The 24662-nt window shown below is 35.7% G+C and overlaps 1 protein-coding gene across 1 annotated transcript; it reads left to right on the top strand.

Annotated features, from left to right (window-relative positions):
• Positions 1-4704: 4704 nt before the first annotated feature.
• On the top strand, positions 4705-24662 carry CCDC172 (coiled-coil domain containing 172). The gene is made up of 8 exons (XM_009486351.1): positions 4705-4783; positions 5163-5248; positions 8672-8788; positions 10248-10413; positions 12410-12511; positions 13261-13363; positions 23695-23782; positions 24630-24662. The coding sequence occupies exons 1-8, from the start codon at positions 4705-4707 to the stop codon at positions 24660-24662; spliced, it is 774 nt and encodes a 257-aa protein (XP_009484626.1).

Below are 24662 nucleotides of genomic sequence, written 5' to 3'. Positions count from 1 at the left end.
TTTTCACTGTTTCTCTTGTAGCTTCCACTGGGTGCCAACTTAGTGATAACCAGTATTGATGTGATGCAAACTGCAGTTTTCCAGCCAAATAATTAAGAAAATTTGCTACAAAAATGCAAAGCCAAGGCAGTATTTTGTACTGTGATATGCACTCCATATCTGAAAAATTCTTTCTCCATCAGATAAGTCACTACCATTATGCCAAGAAAAATAAGAGCTCTGATAAATGTTTCAAAATGAGAGCCTGATTTGTCGCTGATCTAAATACTATAGAATAGCAGAGTAAAAAAGTTTTAGGATAGACTCTTAGATCCAATAAGGGACAACTGAAATATATTTAAGACTCTCAAACACTACAGAAGAACAATGTGGATTCCTATACAACTGCACAGTTACCGATCAGCAAAGAAAGCAGGTGCTGTGCGATTATAACCAAAGACAATAGAAAACTTAGATTTAAAAACATGAAGGAGTAATCTTTGCTTTTGTAACCCAAAGGGATCCAATGAAGCCTTTCCAGATGGAATTAAACAAAATCTTGGATATAAGACTCAAACGGAGATATCACAATGCAAATAGCAGGCTCTGTCCTTATAAAGAACATCTGTTGTGAAGTTGTTTACATTCCTACCAAAGTGGAAAAGAGTATAGCTAATTCTCCATTGCAGCCAGTGTTAGGGGGAGCATGAAGTTGCTTCTTAGTGGTTTTTTAATACATTATAAACACAAACAGCTTTTCACTAACTGACAATTTTGTCACCTGAAAAAACCAGACAAATAGGGATGTGGGGCACAGAGAAACATTCTGTATTCATTTGCATACAATTTGCCAGGGATTTATTTCTACATTTTGCATTATTTTACATTTTATTATATCAACCTTTGTGGTTTATTTCCTCCCTGTTACAAGGAGGAAGCAGGGTGTCCGTCCATTCATGAGTCCCTTGCTGAGCAGTCTATTAGAAATGGAGAGCTTCCAGCCTGTGGGTTAGCGGTTTGCTCTCACTCTTCCAGAGATAATAGCTAGACTGTGTTTAACCTGAGTTCCTCAGGAAATTAGAGACAGGTCATAAATTATAGATTATTACTGCATTTTAATATTCCTCTTCTCTGCTGTCCTGCTCTAGGTTTTCAGTAGTAGTTGAGTTTTCTTTTTTTTTTTCTTTTTTTTATTACTAGGAACTCAAATATATTCAAGCAGAGACCACCAAGTGCGTGTTCTGCTGTTCCTGTGCTCCCCCCATCCCACCCAGCCTGGGCAGGAGACAGGCCGTGGAGGAGACAGAACAGCTCCATCCTCCCTGCGGTGCAATGGGTGGCCAGCAGGAGGGGGAGAACAACCACACAAAATGTTCTTGATTTGCATTAAACCCACTTTATTACATGTTACCACTTTACACTGCTTGCTGTATTTGAACAATGAAGTTTTAAATAGTAGAGCTAAAGCTTTGATTTTAAAAGCCACATTATAAAATTAATTTTTAATAAGTCTGCTATTTTTTATGCTTATTTCTGCCAAATAATTACTGGGTTTGTTACTATTTGTGGTCAGCATTGGTGCTCAACACTGCATTCCAAGTGGTTAGTGCTCGCTCTTTATATATATATATATATATATATGTATGTATATGTATATATATGCTCTTTCCCAGTAAAGGAGAGCTCAGACTTCAGCACTGAAGACAAAATGATAGCTGTGAATTTATGCCACACAATAATTTTGCTTTATTCCTTCATGTAAGGTAGAAAAAAGTTAGTGCAAAAGTAGATGGCAAATACAAAGACCATCAAGAACAAAGGAAGACCAAAGAGTAGTAGTTTGGGAAGAAGGTTTGCTAAAATACAACATTTCAAAAGTAAGCAGTATAGTTTGTATATGGAAAAAATAATACTAACAGTGCTTAAGAATAAAAGAGGAAATCTATTTGTAACTATAATCCTATAATTTCTAGTTTCTACTATATGTTTTTTATGGTGAAAACCATATTGCATCAACTCATTTTTACCCTGACAGTTCTATACCTTTGCCTCTTTCATTTTTGGCTTTCAGAAAAACAATTTTTGAAACAATCTGAGCATATATGATTTAGAAATAAATTACACTAATAAATATTTTTATAGTGACTTGAAATTACAAACAAAATCTTTCTTTTCTTCTTCCTACACAAACTAGAGAATAAACTTGTAGAAGAAACTTTACTATTAGAACAGCAGCCTGATTACAAAGGGCAATTACTAATTTTGAAGTACACTGGAAAGACATGACCTGATTACAGCACAGTGATTAAGATACAGATATAGATTAAGATTAGGATGTACTGATATGACCGACAGAATAAAATTAAAGTCACCTTTCTAACAGCTAGTGATTTACAAAAGATCTTATACTTTGCAAAACTTGGAGTTGAGCAAAGATAATTGACATTTTACTTTTATTCTGAAACATTTAGGTTCATACCATCTCATCCATTTCCATGGGAGCCAGGCAACTACACACCTTTGAAGTAACGGCCTTGACCCCGAGTCTGAAAGCCCTTGTATATGTTTCACATGCATGGTTCACTTTATACAGTCCTGAGTTATTATTGTGTGTTATTTACCATGTAAAAATCAAGCACATGGCAAATAGCTGCAGGAGTCAAAAGCTACGAAGCTTAATGTCAAATACTTGTCCCACTTTGTATTTCTTCAGTCTCTGAAGGGTTCTTTTGCACAACTGTTCATCGCACTGAATCATCATTCTCAGACAGTGAGAAGTACAGTTGGAGCCAGACTCTTCTTTCTAGGGAGAGCAGTTCCTTTGCCATAATTACAGGCACTGAAGCACCCTCCACGAAATACAGTCGTTTCTTTAATAAGTGACACTGAACACTATGCCAGCCTACAGCAGCTTTCTCAGTTTGAAACACAAAAGCAGTCAAGTCTCAAAAACTTCAAAGAAAGCTTTTCATTTTATTTTCTGCTTGATCCACTGATAGAGCAGTTCATTTTCTTGAATTTTGTAAAATGACTTTTTCACTCATCAGACCTGTATAACAAATCACTGTCTCAATCACCAAATGTTCCCGTTTGACTCATCCGCTTTTCCTTTGGCCTTTGGGTAGGAAGCTTCACTTCTGAAACATTTTCTAAATTCACTTTTGTGAACTCTTCTCCCTCAGTTGCACTTTGTTCCATTTTAAAAAATAATTGCATTTCCTGCAACATAATGTGCTAGTTTCAGGTTTTTAAATTTCATCAGAACCCACATTTTCTTTCTTAGATGGAGCAATGTCTTTTCTTTAAAAAGCACCATTTTATAGCACACTATCAGCTATAACATGGCACTTTTAAAGTGGTAAATGTTATAGCGTAACATTTTTCCAGAATTCTTAGTTTCATTCTGCTAACTTAGAACATTTTTTTCACTAATAAGACATTTGTACTCTCATGTATAAATGTTTTGCTTTTTACGGTCAAAGATTTTCTCTTTCTAATTTCTGAACTTTGCTGCTGCAGTCTATTCTAAGACAGTATCTCCTCCAAGGAAAACTCTTTAACAAGACAGGACTGTCAATAATCCTAATCTTTTTCAATGATAAAAAGGCTGGAAGGCTATAAAGTTCCATTCCTCCAGGCTTTTTCTGCCTCAAAGCAAATAGGCCAACTTCACATAGGTATTCGCTGTGGGGAATGTAGTTAATCCTTTTCAAGAGGTAAGAACAAACCCCATAGTATGAATTACATTTTCAACTGGGTATTTACGTTTCCTGGCATACCATCCAGTAATGTACAAACCAGAAAGTTGCAGAAGGTCAGAGCATAGTAAACTCATACACAAGTATGCTTCAGAAGAGCACGCAATGGGCTACGTTATGATCTTTGCTTACTGAGACCAACTGGAACAGAAACACTGTCATTTTACACTAACGGTGAAATGCAGCTGAGTTGAGCCTGATCACCATTACTTAAGTTTTATGTAGTCAGCTTTACCATCTTCTTCTGTATGATGGCAGATTTTAACCCACTTCCTTAACTGCTAAGCTTAGACATCAATCTTCAAAAGACAAAAAAATCTGAGCAAATATAATATTTAAAAAGGATGGTGATCACTCCATAGAAAAAGGAAGGGGTAAAAAAAAAAAAAAAAAAGGTTCTGAAGAACACAAAACCTGTATAAAGTGTGTGGTCCCAGAGAAATAAAGTCAGAGCTGTTTGATCAAAACTCCCCATACTCTGAGTCAGAACCAATGTTTCACAAATGTGCGCAAGTTTGACAAGATTCTGTGTCAGCTGCCTTTTGCCTAGCCAGATAATCTTCTTTCTCCTGCTCCTACTGTGCTACTTCTCTGCCTGCTTGTGTCCGTTTCCCGTTTTTCCCAGGTGGGGTCCCCCAGCCAGTCATCCACATTTCCCTCTGCCAGAGGTTCACTCTCACCCCCCTACTTTCTGCAGCCCACACGTCCCACTCTGTCACCTCGTTGTCCTCAGCCGCATCCCATCTACCACGGTCGCGTCCCTCTGTGGTCTGGGGTTTCTTTCCTGACCCCAGGGAGGCAGAGGCCAGAGGGCAGAGCCAAGGTCTGGCAGGGTGCAGAGCCCTGAGGGAAGGGCTCTGGACAGGCCCAGCCTCACCTTCCTCCAGGGCATCCCAGCTTTAATCAAGCAGCCCTCCACAAAGACAGCAAGACCCGGAGAGCCCACAGACTCCACGAGAAGACAGAAATGAACCTGGATGCTTTGTTCCAGCAAATACAGCTCACAGAGATGCAGGCGAGGGAGAAGAGACGCCTCATCCAACAAGGTCTCCCCCATGGCCGCCATCTTGTGGGTCCGGCGGCAGCACTGACCACTCTTAATGGCCTCTCCATTTCCCGGGGGGGAAAGCAGGGTGGCCCCACTCTGCTGTCACCAGGGGATCTTTGTCACTGAAAGCTCGGCAGGCAGCCGGGCTGGCTGCTGCTTGCCAATGGCATGTTTTTATAAGAATGGAACTTTTACAAACTGAGCGCGCATTCTTACAGGTTTTCGTTGTGTTGCAGCTAAATTTGACATAAAGAGAAGTTTTGAAAAAATGAACCACATAAAAGAAGAGCTGAGCACTGCAAAAATGAAATTAGAAACTAAGTTTGTAACTTTTACAAACTGAGCACACATCCTTACAGGTTTTTGTTGTGTTGCAGCTAAACTCGACATAAAGAGAAGTTATGAAAAAATGAACCAAACAAAAGAAGAGCTGAGCACTGCAAAAATGAAATTAGAAACTAAGGTAAGCAGGCATGTTTATAGTATACATAATAATGAAATACATTATATTTACAAATACATGACCTATTATTTCAGGAATAGTTTCATAAACACTTTCAAGGAGTATGCTTCACCTACTGAATAACACAGCACTGAGAAAACTTACACCGTGCGTTTCTGTAGTGAAAAAAGGTCTGCCAACATCTTTCCCCTCACATAAATCTCACCTTTCAGGCTGGCCCCTGGCTGCGTTCAGGGACTGGCTCCCCTCAGGGGTAGGAACATTTCCATGTAACGCTTCCAAAACCTGGAAGCCCTGGAGACAGGACACGTGCACCTGAAAGTCTCTCCTGCTCCACGGATGGAGCTTGGCAGGGAGCAGACCAGCGTGTCAGGTCAGTCCGTGCGCAAGACACAGCCACCACACGTCAGCCGGACGCAGACTAGCCGTTCAGGTGCGGTGCAAGCCTCCCTGTCTTAACAGTTCTGGAACTTGTTACAGCACTTTTCTTCAGAGGCACGGAAACTATTCCTTTGTTGCCCACTGCCTTTCATTTAAGGCCTTTCACAGAAAATATATGGAAACATTCCCCGTGTTTGCTTCACAGGATCTTGAGTCATACACAAAAGATCTTCCTCTGACCCTGGGTTCACAGTTTAGGCCTTACAAGGCCTAAGAGTTTTTCCAGGGATGCCAAAGACAGAGGAAATTTTCTGAATCTATTCAGTGTTTTTAAGATTTTATTATGCTTTCCATTTAACCAAACTGCAGACATATTTTCCAATTAAGCTTCCAGTTTTGCAGAACTTTTCATCATTAGTACCTGTGGTTACAAATGATTTAAAAAATCCATTTGCTTGTGCCTGAAAATGAACTCTAAATATCATCCCCTGTGCTCTTAAGTATCTGCGCTAGCAGAATGCCTACGCGCAACAGGAATGCATATGGAGCCTCCTTTGAAGTCAGAGCCGTCGTATCCTATCACTTAAATAAACATCTTCAAGAACCTGTGGGAGATTGCCTCATCTAGTTGCGAAAATAAATGTTTGGGGGGTGATTTGCATCCTTCCAAAACGAGGCTCTTCTGCATTTTGTAAAAGACTATGTAATATATATAGTAAATATCAACAGTACTGCTAGGGGATCAGCATAAAAGACAACTCATTTACAAATATTTACTGGTTGCAAATTGAGACTATAATCATGCAAGCAGTTATTCACGTGCTTGCATTTATGCGTGCCACAATCTCAGAGCCCAAAAGCGCTTTAAAATAGTAACTTATTTAACCAACATAGAGTATATCTGCTTGTTGCTTGTTAGGTAAAGTCCTTCATAGTCCTGCTCATAAATTTATTTATGAACATCACAATTTTATGTTTATGCTACTAATTTGTTATTTATGCATTGATTTCTAATCAAGGTTTATGTGGTAGGTACAGAAGGTCCCAAGAGTAGAGCCATTATTGTAAATGACTAATGGGAAGAGCTGAAGAACTATTCCTAATTAAATCTTATGTGCTTTATCCACCAGGATTAATAATATTCTCACTGATGTCCACAAAAGTATTTTTACTTGCTTGTTTAGTCTGACATTGATTCATTTATACATGGTAAATTATACAGAAAACAAGCAGAATGGCAAAATGCATTTCAATCAGACTATATTTAGGTTTAAAGATTATATAGTTATTGAGATTATTTAAAGTAATTTATTTTTCAGTACAGGAATTAAGTTTACATATGTCTACAATAGTTAATGTAATTCAAATAGTATTAAATAATGCTGTTCAGCTAATGCTGTTCAGTTTGTCTCGCACCAAATAACTGCACTTCTTTACAAGCATACGTATCCAAGCATGTGCATGCACAGCAGCTTATGCCTGACCAAGCAGATGAGACTGAGTTCAAAGTGTTCTGACATCTATTTCACAGAGACTGCCTGTGGTCAATCAAAGATTCCTAGGAAATGCTATTTTTTTCCTCTGTCCTGTAAAATCAGGTAGCATGTAATTAGAACCCAAATTACAGCATTTTGCTTTTCATGGCTCAATGATTTCTTAAAAAAAATCTGTTACAAATGCATAGATTAAGTTGGCATCTTACAGATGGAGAAACTACACTGCAGCTAGTTATGTTCAGTAATATAAATAGCATGGTATAAGACCATCTACTCTCTTTGAATTAATAATTAATTTTAATTAATTAATTCCTGAGCAAGCTCTTCCTGGACACTTAGCATGCAGGCCATATCAGGGATAAGGAAAAAATTTGGTCCTTTCCAACTCTTGTATTCTAGTCTTAGAGCATTTGCTTCCACTATCCCCCTCCTTTTTTGATCAGATGAACTTCATCTACACCCTCTCCAAAATCATCTACATTATTTCATTTTACAATCTTTTCATTTTTACCTCTGTAATATCACTATTATTTGGTCTTTTCTGCTTCTGCACACACAGTCATGTATCAGCCTGACTATTCATTTTACTTCCTGATACTTACCCTGTGCCTTTACAGTCTGTGGGCAATTCTGCTAACTTGACTTTCCCTTCTCATTGTTCCGAGTATTACAGTCTGAGTCGTTCTCTTGACCTCCTTTTCCTCACTTCATCAGATGAATGATTCTCATTCTTTAAGACTCTTCAACACTTAGCTGTTCCCTATTTATCTGCTGTTATAGTTTATCCCACCATATATCTTAACTTAGGTTAGACAATGATACAGTAGATAAGCTGGAAAATTGAAAAGAACTCCTCAGCAAATCTTGAAAATGCAAAGGTTGAATGGCATACCCTTCTATCAGATAAATTACTGTTTAAAATTAATAAAACTAAAAATATATGCAAAATAGAAGTTTGGGGCTTGGGGTGGTTATGGACAAACTGTCTTTAACCAGTGAGCTAATTTCTGTTACACCTCCTTTGCTAAGAATTCCAGAAATTCTTCTCAGAAAAATATGAACATATCCCTCCCTCCTTTGCATATGCAGTAGTAGCTTTGCAGGGTTGATGATCATTCAGTCAAAACAATGATGTTGGACCACTGTCTCTCTGATATTATTGTCTGATTTGGTACATCATGAGCTTTACACAACTGGATGGAGGACACTATATTATGTTGGGTAAAAGATCCCATATGATCAAGATTTTTCCTGGGTTTAACCTGAAAAAAATTTCTCTAAACTGAGCTGACTTTAAAATGCCATTTTAGACAGATGGACCAGCACTAAATGTGTCTTTTAAAGAAAGGATACTTTTCAAAAGCTTAGTGGTATATTGGAAGATTACTGGGGGAAAAAAGAGCTGTTATGCTTTTGCTAGTCCAGCACCTATGCCAGCTGTGTTTTAACTGGACCAGGATCCTTATGTACAATATCAAAGTATATGAAACAATGAAACAATAACCTTACTTTATAACCTTTTTTTTCTTCTTCTCTCTCTTGGAAGGTTCAACTTCTGTCTGAGAAACAGTTCTACTTAGAAATTCTGAAGAAACGTGAAGACAGCTTAGAAAAACAGAAAGCTGAACTTATTAATCAAAAAAGCAGTCTTCTTAAAATCTCTGTATGTTTCCAGCTATGGTATTCAGACAGCTCTTTTCTACTGTATGAGCATAGTCAGCTTTAAAATTTGAAAATATGGAAGAAGTAATGTTTTAAATCTGGAAAAGAATTATTTTTTCCCTCTAGCATACTTACAATGTAAATGTAGATCAATTCTGACTTTTAATTTAAACCATGATCTAAGGTAATGTATGCTGCAGTTTATCTACAAAGCTGATTTAACATTCTTGACTTCATTTTCTAATGTCTGCTGTTGTATGACCGAACTCCAATTCTGACATGTTATTTCCTTTGTAAAAGAAACCCATGAAAGTCTCACCTTGAATTGGACTGCCTCATCCACAATAAAACAAATTGAGAAGAATCAAAGGCAAAACTCAGGGAGGCCAACACCACATTTTAGGAATCCTGACATACCACACAATCTCTTTGATGCTAGACACACCTAGCCACCTCTTAAAAGGTAGCTACTTGCAACATATACAGCCAACAAGCTTTTCAGTTCTGTCTTGTGCTAACCTGCATATTGCATTCATCTTACTTCATTATGGATCCTTGGATCTGTAGATATTAAGAAACACCACAGATCAGTAGTCTTCTCTGCATATGTATTTGTACTTTAAATCAGCAGAGCTAAATTTTAAACATGCAGCATGAATCACCACTATTAACCTTAAATCTTTAGGCAGATATCCTTTTAATTAAGAAATATTTCTTCAGCATCCAAAGTATTCCCAATCCTAAGTATACAAAGAAAGAAAGAAAAATAAATATTATAAGTATCATCGAAAAATTATTTAGCTATAAGAGCTAAATAGCCTTTGAAGAAGTGTGAAGTTTCTCTTAATTGTAACCAGTCAAGTTTGATATATAGGTTATCATTTCTTTCTTCCTGTATATAGGGGTCATTTTATTTTATTTTATTTTATTTAGCAATCAGTTAAGATTTTTTAAAAGGAATGTAATACTGCCTTTCTCTTTAGAATATTTTTTCCAGAAAATTAAACAGTGACTTCCTATCAACTATAGCGTTCTTGGTAGTTAAAGTAAGTCTGCATCCTGCAGAGGAATAAACACCGCCTTTATTTCATTTCATAACAATCTAAAAAGAGTGACCATACTATGCTACCGACTTTAAACAGAACTTTCTACTGATTTCAATAAAGAGTTGAACTGAAAGACTACTGGCACAAGTCTGTAACATAATGTAGTGAATTTTTAAATGTTTTATTGTTAAGAATATATCCTTCACTTTTGCAGAAAAAAAAAGTTTAAAACAACAGAAAAAATTATAGAGCTGTAGACCATTTTCATGTTTTCATAAGTCAGGAAAAGTAAATATACTACATTTATACTACAAGTTTAAGGATAAACTACAACAGTGTGTTTCAGTCTGCCTAGCTTAACAAAGATTTTCTTTTTTTCACCTGAACATTCAATTTTCCCTTTCTTTTTTTCAGACAGTTGCAAAGAGAAAAGTGACCGAAGAGGAAGATAATTTTACTAGAGAATTAACAGAGTTTAATAATGAGTATGGACTAACAAGTAATAGAGATCTTCTGATTAAAAAAAAAGCCAAGACTGAAATAAATGATTTAGAGAATGAGGCAGCTCTGTTGAAAAATGGTAAGTCTTATATTAAACCAGTTTATCTTGGATTACCAGAGAATTAATACAAATCTGTAAAATATAGCTGTGCAAAACAATAATTTTAATTCCATTCCCTTGCCACCTGGAACTTCCTCTTAGCACTAAACTGAAAGAGTGTGGTCTGACACACCACAAGCATAATTAAAGCCTCTTCTGCTCCCTACCCTCTTCAGTCCTTTTTGACTATGAGCACTATGAGAAGAAGCAGACCTGCAGAAGCAGCTCTCAATGTCTAATGTCAACCAGCACAGAGTTGCACTGTCATACCTAGCATACTATATTAAGTTTGCACTGATTATAATCACCTATGGTTGAGCTACATAAATTTCCTTAGCTTCAAAAGAATTATATGCACAGGTGTCTTGTAGGACTGATCTTTTACTGCCACATTATAACTTTATATTTGAGTTAAGATACAGAATATGAAATTTCTCAGAACGGAGAGCCAGACTGAAAAGCAATCCTTCAGCAAGGAAATAGGAGTCATCATGGATCACAGGCTGAACATGAGTCAATAACATCAGAATGCCAACACCATACTGAGACATAAACATAATTCTGACCTCTAAGACATGCAGAATAATCCTTCACTCTATTTAGGGCAGTTAAGCCCTTAGCGGGAGTATTGTGCATCTAGTTTTGGATGTTACACTTCAAAAGAAAATGTGAACCAGCTGGAGAGAATCCACATGGGACCAGTGAGCGTGGCCAGAGATCTGGAGAACATGAGAAGGAAAAAAAATTGAAGAATTGGGACTATTTAACCTATGAAGAAAGAGACTGATGGAAGATGGATATCAGTCTTCAAATTGTTAAAGGATTCTGTAAAAAGGAAATGAATATATTCTCCATACCTATAATGAACTGAATAGAAAATAACAAGTGTAAACCACGATAAGGGAGAGTCTGGCTGACTGTTTAGAAATCTTCCTAAGAACAGCAGTGAACAACAGAAACACTCTGCCTTAGAAGATTCCAGTACCAAAGGAATTAGGAATCTCCATTACCAAAGGTCTTTAAAAACAGGTTAGACAAGCATCAGTCAGAAATTACAGAGGTACAACTGATCCTGCCTTCAGGAGGAGAAATGCAGTAGATGACCCCTCAAAGTCCTTTCCAGTATCATGATTCTATGATTCATCAAGCGCCAGCACTTTGAATACCCAGTATCTGATGTAAAGTTACTGAAACATGACTATCCTTTTGAGTTTGTATTTGGTGGTGCCTTCTTTCTGTATATCCTGTGGCTCTGATTCTGATCTACAACTGAGAAAAAGTCTATATTTGGTGGCACCTGTTACTTATAATGATTAATTTTTACATATTCCGATAGATCTGACCAGTCACGTGATCAGTAGGACATGAAAGGTGACTAACATTCTCCTGTAGGTTCAGTTGCTGTCTTGATTCCATCCTTTCAAATTGCACTTCTTTTGAGGTACAACTTGTCTGTTTTTCTGTCTGCTACAGTCGTGAGCACACTGACAAGACTCAACAGAAGAGTTTAAGTAACTCCTAACAAGGAAATGATGTGAGGACCTCCAGTTGTCAGGGAAACAATCCCAATTAATTCCAGATGATGTCAATGGTCAGGTTCAAATGTCCATAACACTAAACAAAATAATGGGTTTTTTTTTTTAGTCCTGCTGAGAGATGTCTGTTCACCACCTATTCAATAAGTCATCTTCCTATATAGCTGAAGTAACTCTAAAGCAAAACACTCTTTCTATGCTCAGTCAACAAATATGTCAAATATCTTAATAACATTAAAAAAAAATTTTCTTTCATAGTTAGGAATAAATTATGGCATATAATTTCCTCTGAACTTGGTTTTATATGACTGATTTTAGTTTTATATTTAAGGTTCTTTTTGACTAACTGAAGATTGGTAGAAGTAGTTAAGAATATTTAAGATTATATCATGAAGACTAAAACTGCAATGCATTTTAATTTAAAATATATTTTTTCTTAGAAATGGAGTTAATGGAACATAAAAATGTTCAGTTAAATGCACTCAAGCTGCAAAAGAATGAATTAAAGCAGGATTTATTTACTCTCCAAAGCAAACTCAAAGGTGTGCCTGATAATGACTTGTTATGATAATTATTTGTGGCTTGACAAATGCTCCTGAAAAATGTTTTCTGTCAAGTTATTTTTCTCAAGAAAAAGAAATCGTAGAAACAAGATCTTAATATATGTTTGCATTATGTAATACATCATTTTTAAACATGTTTATAACAGATATAGATTTCAATAAGATTTATTTTAAATGTCAGTGATACTGAGGTCTACAGATTTACTGAATCATAAGCTATAAATATGAAAAATAAATTTTTACCTTTGCTCTTAAGTTATATATTAAATGGAGAATTTAGTGTTTCAAAGTGAACTTAAAGTCAACATAAGTATTGTTTAAGACCCATTAACAATTAATGGTTAATTAAAGGTTCTGTGTCAAAGGTGATCACAAGTAATAGGGATTGAAGTTGAAAGCAGTTGAAATTTGGATTAAAAAAGTGTAATCTAGAAGTGGTTTAGTAACTTTTTTACCAATGTGTAAATAACATGTCACAGTAAGACAGCTAAGAAAGGCCGTAAATATGGTCATAAATTGTTTGGGAAAAGGAACAAAATTTTCTAGAAGATTGCAATATGCATACCAATTACAATAATAAAGTAACTCATGTTCTTTATTCAGATGCCTTTACCCTACAATCAGACTCATGAAGAAATATTAGAAAAGATAAATTTAGAAAATTTAGGAAGTCTTTGAATATGGATGATTAATATATATTTATAAGGTAATTGTTATTTTATGTTTAGACCTTGAGAAAGTAATCAGGGAGGCTGAAAGAATGACGAAAGATTTAGAAGCAGAAAAAGTCCAAGTCACTGAAAAATGTCAGACTGATCCTGAATGTTTAAGGTAACAGTCTCATAAGTTCCTAGATTTAATTTTAGGTCTGTAACTGCAGACAAGTCCAAGTGGCAATGGCTATTTTACCTTTTCTGTACAATATTCCTTTGAAATCAGAAGAATCATTCATTTTTATTACAGAACACAAATTCCTGTTTATTATAGCCTTTCACCCTTATATGCATACTCCAATGAACTAAAAACTGGAAGTGTTTGCAAGGAAGTCACTCAAGCTTGGAGGAAGAGCAAAAGACTGCTCCTTGGGTGGAAGGCCAGTTCTTAAGTTTTTGTAAAAATAGTGGTGGCACACAGAGTACTGATGAACTATGCAGTGCTATTCATACTTCTGCTGACTGGCTGTACAACCTTCCCCAGAGCCTGACTGCAATGGAATGGATTGGCCACAATAACCTCCTTGGGTCAGGTGCGCCTTGTACTGAAGCTACTAAATGTAGATTTCTTTTCTCTATGATCTCTACCCTCAGTTCTAGCTTGCTTTCTAATTAAGCTAGTTTAGAACAAAATTTTGACGATTCAACCAAGACAGAAGACCTTGGACAGTGTCCCTTAATAATGAATATTTCTTCCCAGGAACTGAGGGGTAATGACTCATTTCTTGTCAGTTTGCTTAAGTGAGATATTTATGTTTTCACTATACAGAAAATAATGTAATGTTTTCAACAAAACATCTTTCAATGCAGAAAGCCCCATACCACAGAATTAACCATCTTTTCCTATTTTATGGTGTTCCGGATGAAAGTGTCTGTGGATATTTAAAAATATTTAATAGACAATGCAAAGGAACTCCTCCTAGAAAAGAAAAGCTGGTCCAAAATATTCTCTAACAGAAATTGTTAGGGAAAACAGAACTTTTTTTACCATCACCTTTTTTTGCCTACATGTTTCTGGGTTTTTGACAAAAATAAATAAACATAGTAGTTTTTTTGTGAAAACTTTCAATTGAAAAATAAAATTTTGCAAAGAACCCTGAGCATTTTTCTGAAAGACAATTTGGTAATGGCCCATTTTTTGCTGAATATTGGTTTTTGAAAGAAAATGATATATCAGCCGTATTACTCTCTTCAACCTCTTACATGGTGTTGAGACACAGCCAAAATTCCCTCAGCATAAAAATTAATTAGCTCACAATTCTGCATACAGTAGCAAAAATTTTGCATTCAACATATACATAAAAGACAGTGTAAATAAAAATAACACCAGCAATTCTGTAAGACAGCATGTTGTAATTCACTCTTTTACATTCTTCATTCCATCGTGATATATTAGGTTTTGTGATACATGAGGCTGTCAACTTCCTTCTAAATAACATACTTCCCTTGGAGTAGTTTACTGCCATGATGCCACTTAATATCTAAATTGGTGCAATTAGTTTTCTATAACATTTTTCCTGTGTATAAGGTACAGAATTAGCAAACACTGTATTACTTTCAATTCCCAGCTCTGCCACTGATTGCTATGAGATCGTAGGCAAATCTTTCAAATCCATGTATGTCTGTCTTTCTATATAGTGAAATTAACTCATAGCTGTGTGGAACGATACTTTGGTTTTATCTGGGTTGGAAACACCACAGTGGATAAAACATATTAAACTATTAACTAAAAAACCAGCAAGTGTCATTTACAACCAAGGCAAGGATGATGAGATTTTCTTATTTCATAAAATGCCTCATTTTATGGTCAAGATAAGCTTAGATTATTTGATAATTTCATGTAGTGCAAAATACAAAATGCTCCTACTGCTATTACTACTATCACAAAAAGCAAGCTCTCCTTGAGGTGTAATAATATATTGAAGAAATTTTCTTTATATTGAAATATTTTTTCATTTCAGATAGTGGACAAAATTTAGGACAGATTTGCCTAAATCATACTGTTATCTTGCACTTGCTTTAGATCAGAAAAGCACAATGCTTTAGAGAGATAGCCCTGAATAAGTTAACTCAGATGCCAGAAGCAACATAGCTATGTTACTGTACTTCCATGTCAGCACTAATAGATTCTGCTTTTCAGTAGAGCCAGGCAGGCAATCCTCATTTGCCTACTTCTGTATGTCATAGCGCTGTGCTATTTAGAATTATCCCAAACCTTATCAGACTCATACAACTCTATCAATTCTTTTTTTTTAAAAAAACCCTACTCATCACTTGTTGGTTTGGACTACTGAATTAAGAGAATGAAGGTGGAATTTAAAGTATTATATATAAATAAATAGTACAGTATATAAATAGCCCCCCTGGAGGTACCTATCGCCCTCCAGTACCTACAAGGAGGTCATCAAGAAGATGGAGCCAGGATCTGCGCAATGCTGCACAGTGGGAGAACAAAAGGCAAAAAGCAGAAGTTGAAACAAGAGGAGTTTTGACTGAATTTAAGGAAAAACTTTTTTATCATGAGGATAGTATAGCAAAGGAAAAGGTTGCCCAGAGAGGTTGCATAGTTTTCATCCTTGAAGGTTTTCAGACTTGACTGGATAAAGCCCTGAGTAACCCAGTCTGACCTTGTAGCTGACCCTGCTTTGAGAAGGACATTGGGCTAGCTGACCTCCTGACATCTCTTCCAGCCTGAATTATCCAATGAACCAATTATCATTGTGCATTGCACAGCCCGTGGATCAATACATATGCACTGGCTTGTGCCTATGCTGCTCTGAGGCAGCATTATCTGCAACAAATCAGTCATGTCCACACTGCCCAGCATTTGGTGAGATCATATCTGCTCTGGTCCCTTTGTAGTGTTTCTGTGGCATTAAGATATAATGTCATGTATATACACATATTTTCCATTCAGAATGCATTAAATACTTAAGGGAGTTATGTCCAGCACAGCAGAGTGCTGGTTCAAAATGACAATACATAGCACGTGTGTTGCGTGCCCTATGATGTGCTACAGAAGTATTTGAGGGACCATGGCTGCTGCAGCAGAGCACATGCTGATGCAGTCCATGCCAAAAGTGTCTCTGGAGCAGATCCTTGAGCGAGCTATCCTGTCCACTCCTGTGGGTGCCCTCTGAAGGGAATCTGAGAATAAAGAAGAATTCATGCAGTGTCAGTGAGAAAAACTAAAGTATCAGGCACCTGGGGTGAAGCAGGAAGCCCTCCTGACAGTCTAGATACACCTGTGGCACTTGCAAAGGACCTTTTGCAGCCAAAGTGCCAGTTGGTGCAATCTTACATGTACTAGTGTATAACTTAATAGGAGTCAGTTTTGGTCATGTTAAAAATCAATGTGACTGAACCTACAGTGTTTGAGGAAGAACCCTTTTTAGCCTAACAAGATAAGCTTTTTTCCCCATACAGAATCTACTGCAAAACCAGAATTTTAGTTTTTACTGAAAAACATATTTAGTATATATAAAGAGAAAAATATTTTAACACGAGTAATGTGGATCAAAAATACATATATTTTTCTATGAAATAAGCACAAAACCTGATTCTTTTTTTACAGAGCAGGAAACCACACCACTCTCTAAATGGTAAAAATACCAATGTTTTTAATGCTTCCCTAGAACAAATGTGAGAGACAGTCAGCATCAATAACCTGATATATGTAGCTCCCAGACCACCCCATAAGTCTGTTATTGTATCACATACCTAGTCCCAGCTTAAAAATCAATATCAAAAGTAGCTGGCAAGGCAAGAATCTTCATTACAATTCAGTATATATCTTAAAGTAAATTGCATTTCAGCTGAAGAGTGTAGCCAGCTAATTCAAATTACAGCAATTCATCTTTGATCTGAGCAAAATGCCCTATACCATGTCTGCAGTTTCATAAAATTTCTCCCAAATCCATCAAAGAATTACAAAAGGTCATGAGAAACACACACCAGTAATTCCAACAGCTGTTGGTGCTGCAGTTACAGGCTTGTTCTAATACAGATCAGATACAGGAAAAGGCTAACCAAAATTTGAATGTTAAGCACAGATACAGTTATGGATAAGACACTACCTTCTTCCTCAAAGTAGGCACCCTGGAAGTCGCAAGTCTCATGATACAGGTGCATAATTCAGAGAAATATTTAAGAAAATAGAGCTTTTTTTCAGAGAAGATCTGCAATTAAAACCAAAAGCCTTATTTTAATCATCTGTTCTGCCAATCCCAACCTGAAACACAAAACAGCAGGAAAGAACTTTGGCATCAGCTCTCTTGAGTCACATTTTCCTGGCAGGTAGCAAGTAGCATCCCTTAAGTGGAACGATACTGGAGTTAAGCAGAGACTAACTGATATCAGTAAATTCCTAGCTATGTCATTTCACTATTATATTCATTGTAATTACTTACTATATTAATTATTTATCTTCTTTCACATTTTAATTTTAAATTTATGTGTTGCCATATGTAAAGCAACCTAGAAATAATTTTAATTAAACTTTATTTAGACTAAGAACAGACAGTTTCTACCCCAAATTGATATTTTTCACACTATTCTAAAGATAGACTAAGGTTAAATTGTTTTTTTGAAACCTGAATTTCTGTTCTACTTCAGAAAAGCAGCAGCAGAAGGGAAACGCATGAAGTCAGCTTACTTTGTAAATAGTTCAAAGCTTTGTATACTTGCCTAATTCCTAAAAATACAGTATTGTTTCCTATACTTCATAATACAGAAAAAGAAACACCATTACCAAAATCAGGAAGAAAAAGCCATGCTTTCTTTCATACGAATCATACAGGAAATATGTTCATTTGAGCTGAACAAATGTTTCACGCTAACAGTGGACTGCCTAAGGCCATGCAGGGTACTGGTGGTTTAAAAAAAATATATATATATTTGCAATTTAATTTTATGTTAAATTTTATAATCAGGAAATATCAATCTCTGGAGTAATATATGTGGTTCAAAATGAGTTTTTTAATGACAATCTCTTCATTGATTTTTTAAGCTTTTCTTTTTAATAGCAGTGCCCAGTGGAACTATTATAGTTTGAATTATGTTAAAATAGGTTTGCATTATAAATTGCGGTATGGATTTACAAAAAATAGATCAAATCCAAGTAATGATATCTTTCTTTGATAAGACAACCTATTGGTTAGTCAAAGAAAATGCAAATGCCATCCATCTAAATGTTAGCAAAGTATTTGTTGTTATCCTGCATATGGGAAACTACTAGTTAGCCTGGGGACGACATATTAAAAATTTTAAGTGAGTAAGGAAATGACTAATAGTAACAAGAGTAATAAATCTGAAAAAAGAAATTTTAGGACTGGAAGAAGGTAACTACAGTCACAGCTAGTCTTGCTTAATGTTTTAAATAATGACTTTGGAACAGAAAGTCTTAAGACAATAGTGTAAAACAATTGAAACACTAGACCTTGTAGACTGAAATAACTAAAAAAGAAGAGGAATGTAATTATATATAGTGCAAGTTTATGTACAAGGACTTTAATAATAGGTACCTGGAAGCAAAGAAGAGAGGCCTGAGCGTGCTATGTTATCAAAAGACAACTATAAAGATGAAAGTAAATATAGCTGTGGAAAAGGTAAAAGCAAGAGGTATTTCCAACAAAAACCAGAAGGGTGCAAGAATACTGTGTACAAATCTCTCACCTACTTTTCAAGAAAGATGCATTCAACCTGGAAGATGAGCAGAGAATGGAGAGCCCATAATGCAGAAGGAAACATTTCTAAATCCTTTCTAGCTCTGACAAAATTATGTAGTTCACATGAAGCAAAGCAGTACAGTATAGAGATACTAACTTCAGCAATAGGGTAGCCATATTAATACATCCAGACTAGATCTAATTTTACCTGCACAATAGAAAAATCAAGATATTTGAACTAGAAGGATCACTGACCCTTATTTATTTTCCCTGTCTTTCAGTAGGAATCTTATTGACCCCTAGAAACACATTTCAGTTTTGACATCTCTGATGCTTGTAATTTTTTCTTTCCTGTGTAACTTGTCCTTACAGTTCCTATGGAAAGTAGTCCATATAACTTTGGTGTGCTGTCTGCACAAAAGTATCTCATCCTAAATGTGTAGTTTAATTCAGCGTGCCATAACCTTTCCATGCTTATTCATCTATAATAATATATTCCTTAAAGACTTCTTGTGATGTTTCATGTATTTGGGGAATATAAATTAAAAAAAAAACCAAAAAACAAACCACACTTTTCAAGACCTATAACTACTTTTATAAATAGTCTCCTGATAGCATTCACAAAATGCAAGCTTTAATCAATGATAATTATGTATTTTACAATCAGTATTTGATCCAGAACATTAAAAGCTGAAATTTCCTTATTTTACCTAAGGTATTTCTATTTATTTTAATTTAAGTTTAATTCCCATTATTATGTAGCCTATTATGAACCCTGTTCACTTTCATGTTTTATCTTCTTGCTAGCGTTTATTATTACTACTAGATCACTTGCTTAATTTTTATTCTATTTCTGCTCCATCAAGCACATACTTTTATAATTTATTTGTTCAGTTCAAGTGCTTGAGGTTTTGTTTTGAGATACTGAATTCCATTTAGGACTCATTTTCTCCCTTCCTCAATCAATTGATAATAGTCTGAAATTTATTGACTTCTTCAGCTGTATCAATAGCATTTTCTGTTTAGTAGTGTCAGCAAAGTGTAGATACCCAGCAAAATCTTGCTCTCACTATAGAAACTTACACATTAATATAGTCCTGGTACTGAACTGAGACTGAATGACCCTAATGTGTTAGCTCTACTCCGGCTTGAGACGATAAACCAAAGTCTTCTATACCTTTCTTCAATCCCAATAAACTCTTAAAACCTTGATAAATGTTTCTGCTGATCTTTATGATAAAGTTCAGGGAAATCAACACACATACTCTTAAGTTTATATATAAACTTCTTAGGGAACTTTGATTTGTGCCATAAATTCTGTGTCCTGTATATCAGTGTCAAGAAATTCCATTTTATAATACATTCTAATGTTTTCCCTTGTATTTATGGTTAAAAAATAAAATGGTGGTTATAAACAAGGCAAAGACAAGAAGGAAAATAAGAAAAAAATATTTTACTTGTCTCAGCAAAACATAACCAAGAGCCAGTCTGCTCCTTCTGCAACTTCAACAATAACCAGGTAGGGTCTTCCATCCCCACTTAAAAAAACAAAGGCTCTAAAAACATATAGTCATCCTGCCTACTACACAAACTAGTTCTTCTTTGAGACCTCTTTACATAAAATTATTACTGGAATGCAAGTTTGGGCTACTGAAGTCTTGATCCAGTAACATGAATCTGTGGATAATTTTTGGAGAAACCTGTTTCACAATAATGTTATTTTCATCAAAGTCCAATTCATAATACCAGCATGTATTGATTTCACAATTTTTTTTTCCTATTTGCCTTCTGCATATACAGCTGAAATTCAAGAAGAATGCGTATCAACCACAAATGCCAATGACATTTAATAGCTGTGCTCATTTCAAAGCTGCAAAATCAATCATCTTCAGTGATCTCCTCCTTCTTCATCTCTTTGTCACTTCAGGCATTCAAGAGTAATGGAAAATGGACCACTGATAGCAGACCTCAGTCTAGGGCAAGCTAACATGCAAAAAAATGCTGATGCTGTTGTCCCACCTACTTGATTTAAGGCTAGGTTTTGCTATCACTATTTGTCTTGAATGTTTTTCAAAGGAATAGTCAACCCTCCTTTCACAAATATGGCATTTCAACTCCAACTGTTCATTAGAGCCCATTACTTGTGATGCTGTAACTGACCAACGCACCATTAATCCAGTGCAATGACTTTTCTGAAAGATATGTTTTATTATCATCAAAGAGACCAAAATGCTAAAAATAAAACAAAAACAAAGGACATGGAGGGCGAAATGCTAATGTGATTTTTCAGATTTTTTTTTTTAAAGATATTTGCTTTTTATCATAGTCATAAGGAGGGCATAATTGTCATATTAATCCTTGGTCTGCCAAGAAATACATCTCTTTCCATTTCCAAAGGTGACAGAAAACCTGCCCTCCATCTAGACAGTATAGTTTCATGAATAATTGGTTTGCACATTCAATCTGATAGTGGAAAGATGAATATGAATATCCTGCTGATCTTAAATGTAAAATGAAAAAGCTAAATCTGCTTCCAGGTTAAGCGTGTTTGGTTTTTTTTTTTTTTAATAGTTCCATTGTCTCACATTCCTTCTGGTAAAACTTCATCATTTATTCAGTAACTCAGGCGTCTCCAATGCATTAATTGTGTAGACTGTAACCTAACAGACAGCCCTTGTTTTGTGAGTATAATATTCCTGGCACACACTGTGATTATCTAGCTTCTAAATAAGAAAGAAGGAAGACCTGAAAGCAGAATCAATTGATTAATGTAAAAATTAAACACCACATTTGAATGAGTGTCTTTTATTATCACTGCCCCATGCTATGTAAGGAGTTGTGCTGTCACCACATTTAAAAGTTTTATAAAATATTTTAAATAAAATTTTAAAGTCCATATGCAAAATGTTACAGTTTCAAAGCATATCATCAATAGTAATTCATTCACAATCCCAAGACACAGATAAGCAACTGTTCCTGCTTATCTTCTGGTTGTTCTATCCTTAGTGTACACCTAACACAGACTGGTATCATTCTTAGCTGACAACTAGCAAACAGACTATGCGTCAATTTTACAATGTGGAAGACAATGAGAGAGCATTTTCTCTGAGATTAATACACTATGTCTTTTCCTAAAGTAAATTAGGCAATGTAGGGCTTTTGTTTGTCTAAAAAAAAATTAGGGTTCTAATATCACACTAACAGAGAACACAGAGAGAAAAAAAATGAGGAGGCAAGGCAATGAAGTTAAGCTGATTTAATCAAGATCAGAAGCTGATCTGAGACCTTGAAATGAACTTCTCTCAATGAAAATGGTCTGTAAACTAGCATTGTACTACAGTACAGCGAATATTTCACTTCTTAAAGTGTGGTTCAAAATTTCCTTTTGTTCAAACACTTGTATGTATTATGAATGCTGAAGAAATATTCCTGAAAGAAGCAGCATTTACTCCTTTGTAATACAAACACACAGCGCTCATATAATTTCCATACTGACAGTAAAATATTTACATTTTCCACAGGAACCACAAAATTAACTTACGGTCTGGTCTTATGCTACTATTCCAGTGCGACATGGTGACTAAGCTATTCCTCTCATATGAAGCTATAGCTTTTAACAAAGCCATTTTCTTGTGTAGAAAAGAAACTCTACCTGCAGTAGGACAGATGAAGAGGTGCATCATCTATATAACAGGGTTAAATAATTTATTCCCTATTATAGTATATAAAAGAAAAAATTGTTGCTACCTCCTCTTTCAACTTCAGAAGAAACAAGGTCCTGCTTTGGTGCATTAGTCTAGCTATTTAATGAGAAGCAGAATATATACTTTTCCTCCTTTTTTTTCAGTCTGTCTATATGTCCCAGAATTTTCACATTGTTTGCTGAAACCGTATTAACGGTAAGCAACTTCAGCTTTCTCATTATGCTTTTCTTACGACAGCCATGGAAGGACTCAGTATAATCTCATCACCATGTATTCATCAGACTACTAAAAGCTCTGGCATAGATTTCTTTTGGCCTACCGAGTATTAATTTAAACCACTACAGCCATTGATGTGCAAAGTTTAGGTGTCTCCTTTTAGCAGGACTAAATGCTCTTTTGAATACAAAAATCACTGCATTAAATTAGTCCTTAATGGAAAAGTTGGAGCATCGCTGGCTGAGACTATTGGGAAACAGTCAGTAAGCGCTGAAGAATAATAGGAGCAGTGGAGAGAGAACAGCAGCAACAGCAAAGGAGTCTGTGGAGCGGTGTGGAGCAATGATTGCACAGGAATGGCAGCACAGGGTCAGGCGGAGGACCCATCCAATCCAATCTTCTGTCTCCACCAGCAGCTACAAGTAGATATCCAGGGAAAGTAAGAACAGCAACATATGGTCCTTCCTAAGTATCAACATTCAAATTCACATGTTTAAATAAGGAAAATGATGACTAATGAGGCCATAAATCTTTCATGGTTTATGAAAACAACACAGTCCAGAAATTTGTGTAACAAAGTACTTAGTCAAGATATACTTTGTAAAAACCCAAAATGTCATTTTCTGAAGTTCCTCACATTGCCATAACAACTGCCAATGCTGAATGAAATCAAACAATATTGCGGGAGAGCAGCGTATTGGACTGCCAATTACAAAACTAGCAAACCTAAATCCCGATCATGCAAATAGATCAATGAGGGGTTTCTCACATAAGTCAAATTGACAATTGGGACCAAAGCTGAAAAAAATAGTTACCCAAGCAACAATTCTCCAATCCAAACATGTATTTGTTTTTGGACACAGGCTTAAGAAAGAATTGGAAAATTGCAAAGATGATGATTGGGAAAGTATCTGCGAGACTCTTCGAACAGAAATTGAAATTCTGCAAATGGTATGCCATTTTCATTATGTATTTTAAGTGTTTGATAATTTTAGTTTTAAAAGGTGTAATTTAAGATGATTAGCAGCGTTTTTAGATAAGCAGTTTTATATACTACGTACACAGCCAAACATCCTTGTGTTGCAGGTGCACTCCAATTCTCCAATTGTTTTAGCCTATTATTTCCAAATGTCCAGGAATATAATTTCTCACAGAAAAGGGAAGCACAGAAAATAAAGATACGTTTTTAGCACAAGAAAGACCTATTTGGGGGACTAGTACTAATCATTAGTTTCTTGAAAGCTGCAAAAGATTATGCATTTAGGAGCTACATTAATATTTACCTCCAGCTGTCAGTTAAATGGAAGATGGGAATATGGAGAAATAGGATGATAATAGCATCCTTTTATGTAATATTTTATTTTGCCCACTCACAAAATCCTTACAAAAACTTATTAAAGTGTGTTTTTTCTCTAAATGTCAATCTTGACTTCAAATTTCTTGATTGTCAGTCTGTGTAACAATACAAAGACCAAAAATATTTTCAAGTCCCATTTTTGGAAATAAAGGGGTTTTAAAGGTTCATTCCAGAGCCCATGATTGAGCTGTATGAAGATGCAGCTGCCACCAGCATCAGCAGCAGAATAACAGCCATGGGAAATTTGTATTACTCACTTTTATGATCAGTTTTAAGTTTCTGTTGGAGGAATGTAACTTACTTGTTTATCCATTAATTTTATCATGCTTGTCAAACTTCAGAGACAAAAAAAGCAGCTCAATATTTAAAAACTTCTCTGTAAAGAACACACTGAACTCATTAGATTTTATTTTCTGTAATTCAATTCTTTCTCTTTTCCAGCATCTATCACAAAAAAAGTCATCAGACAAGTAA

This window comes from Pelecanus crispus, chromosome 10 (genome assembly GCF_030463565.1).
Source record: "Pelecanus crispus isolate bPelCri1 chromosome 10, bPelCri1.pri, whole genome shotgun sequence".
In the NCBI taxonomy this organism is placed as follows: domain Eukaryota; kingdom Metazoa; phylum Chordata; class Aves; order Pelecaniformes; family Pelecanidae; genus Pelecanus; species Pelecanus crispus.
Note: the sequence above shows the minus strand (reverse complement) of the source record. Positions and strands in the feature narration are given on the sequence as shown.

Bases quoted from the DNA above. Each gene is read 5' to 3' on its own strand.
- CCDC172 (XM_009486351.1), top strand. From the start codon at position 4,705: ATGAACCTGGATGCTTTGTTCCAGCAAATACAGCTCACAGAGATGCAG. The intron at 5,249-8,671 runs GTAAGCAGGCAT...CTCTCTTGGAAG, and splicing joins AAATGAAATTAGAAACTAAG to GTTCAACTTCTGTCTGAGAA. The intron at 10,414-12,409 runs GTAAGTCTTATA...ATTTTTTCTTAG, and splicing joins GGCAGCTCTGTTGAAAAATG to AAATGGAGTTAATGGAACAT.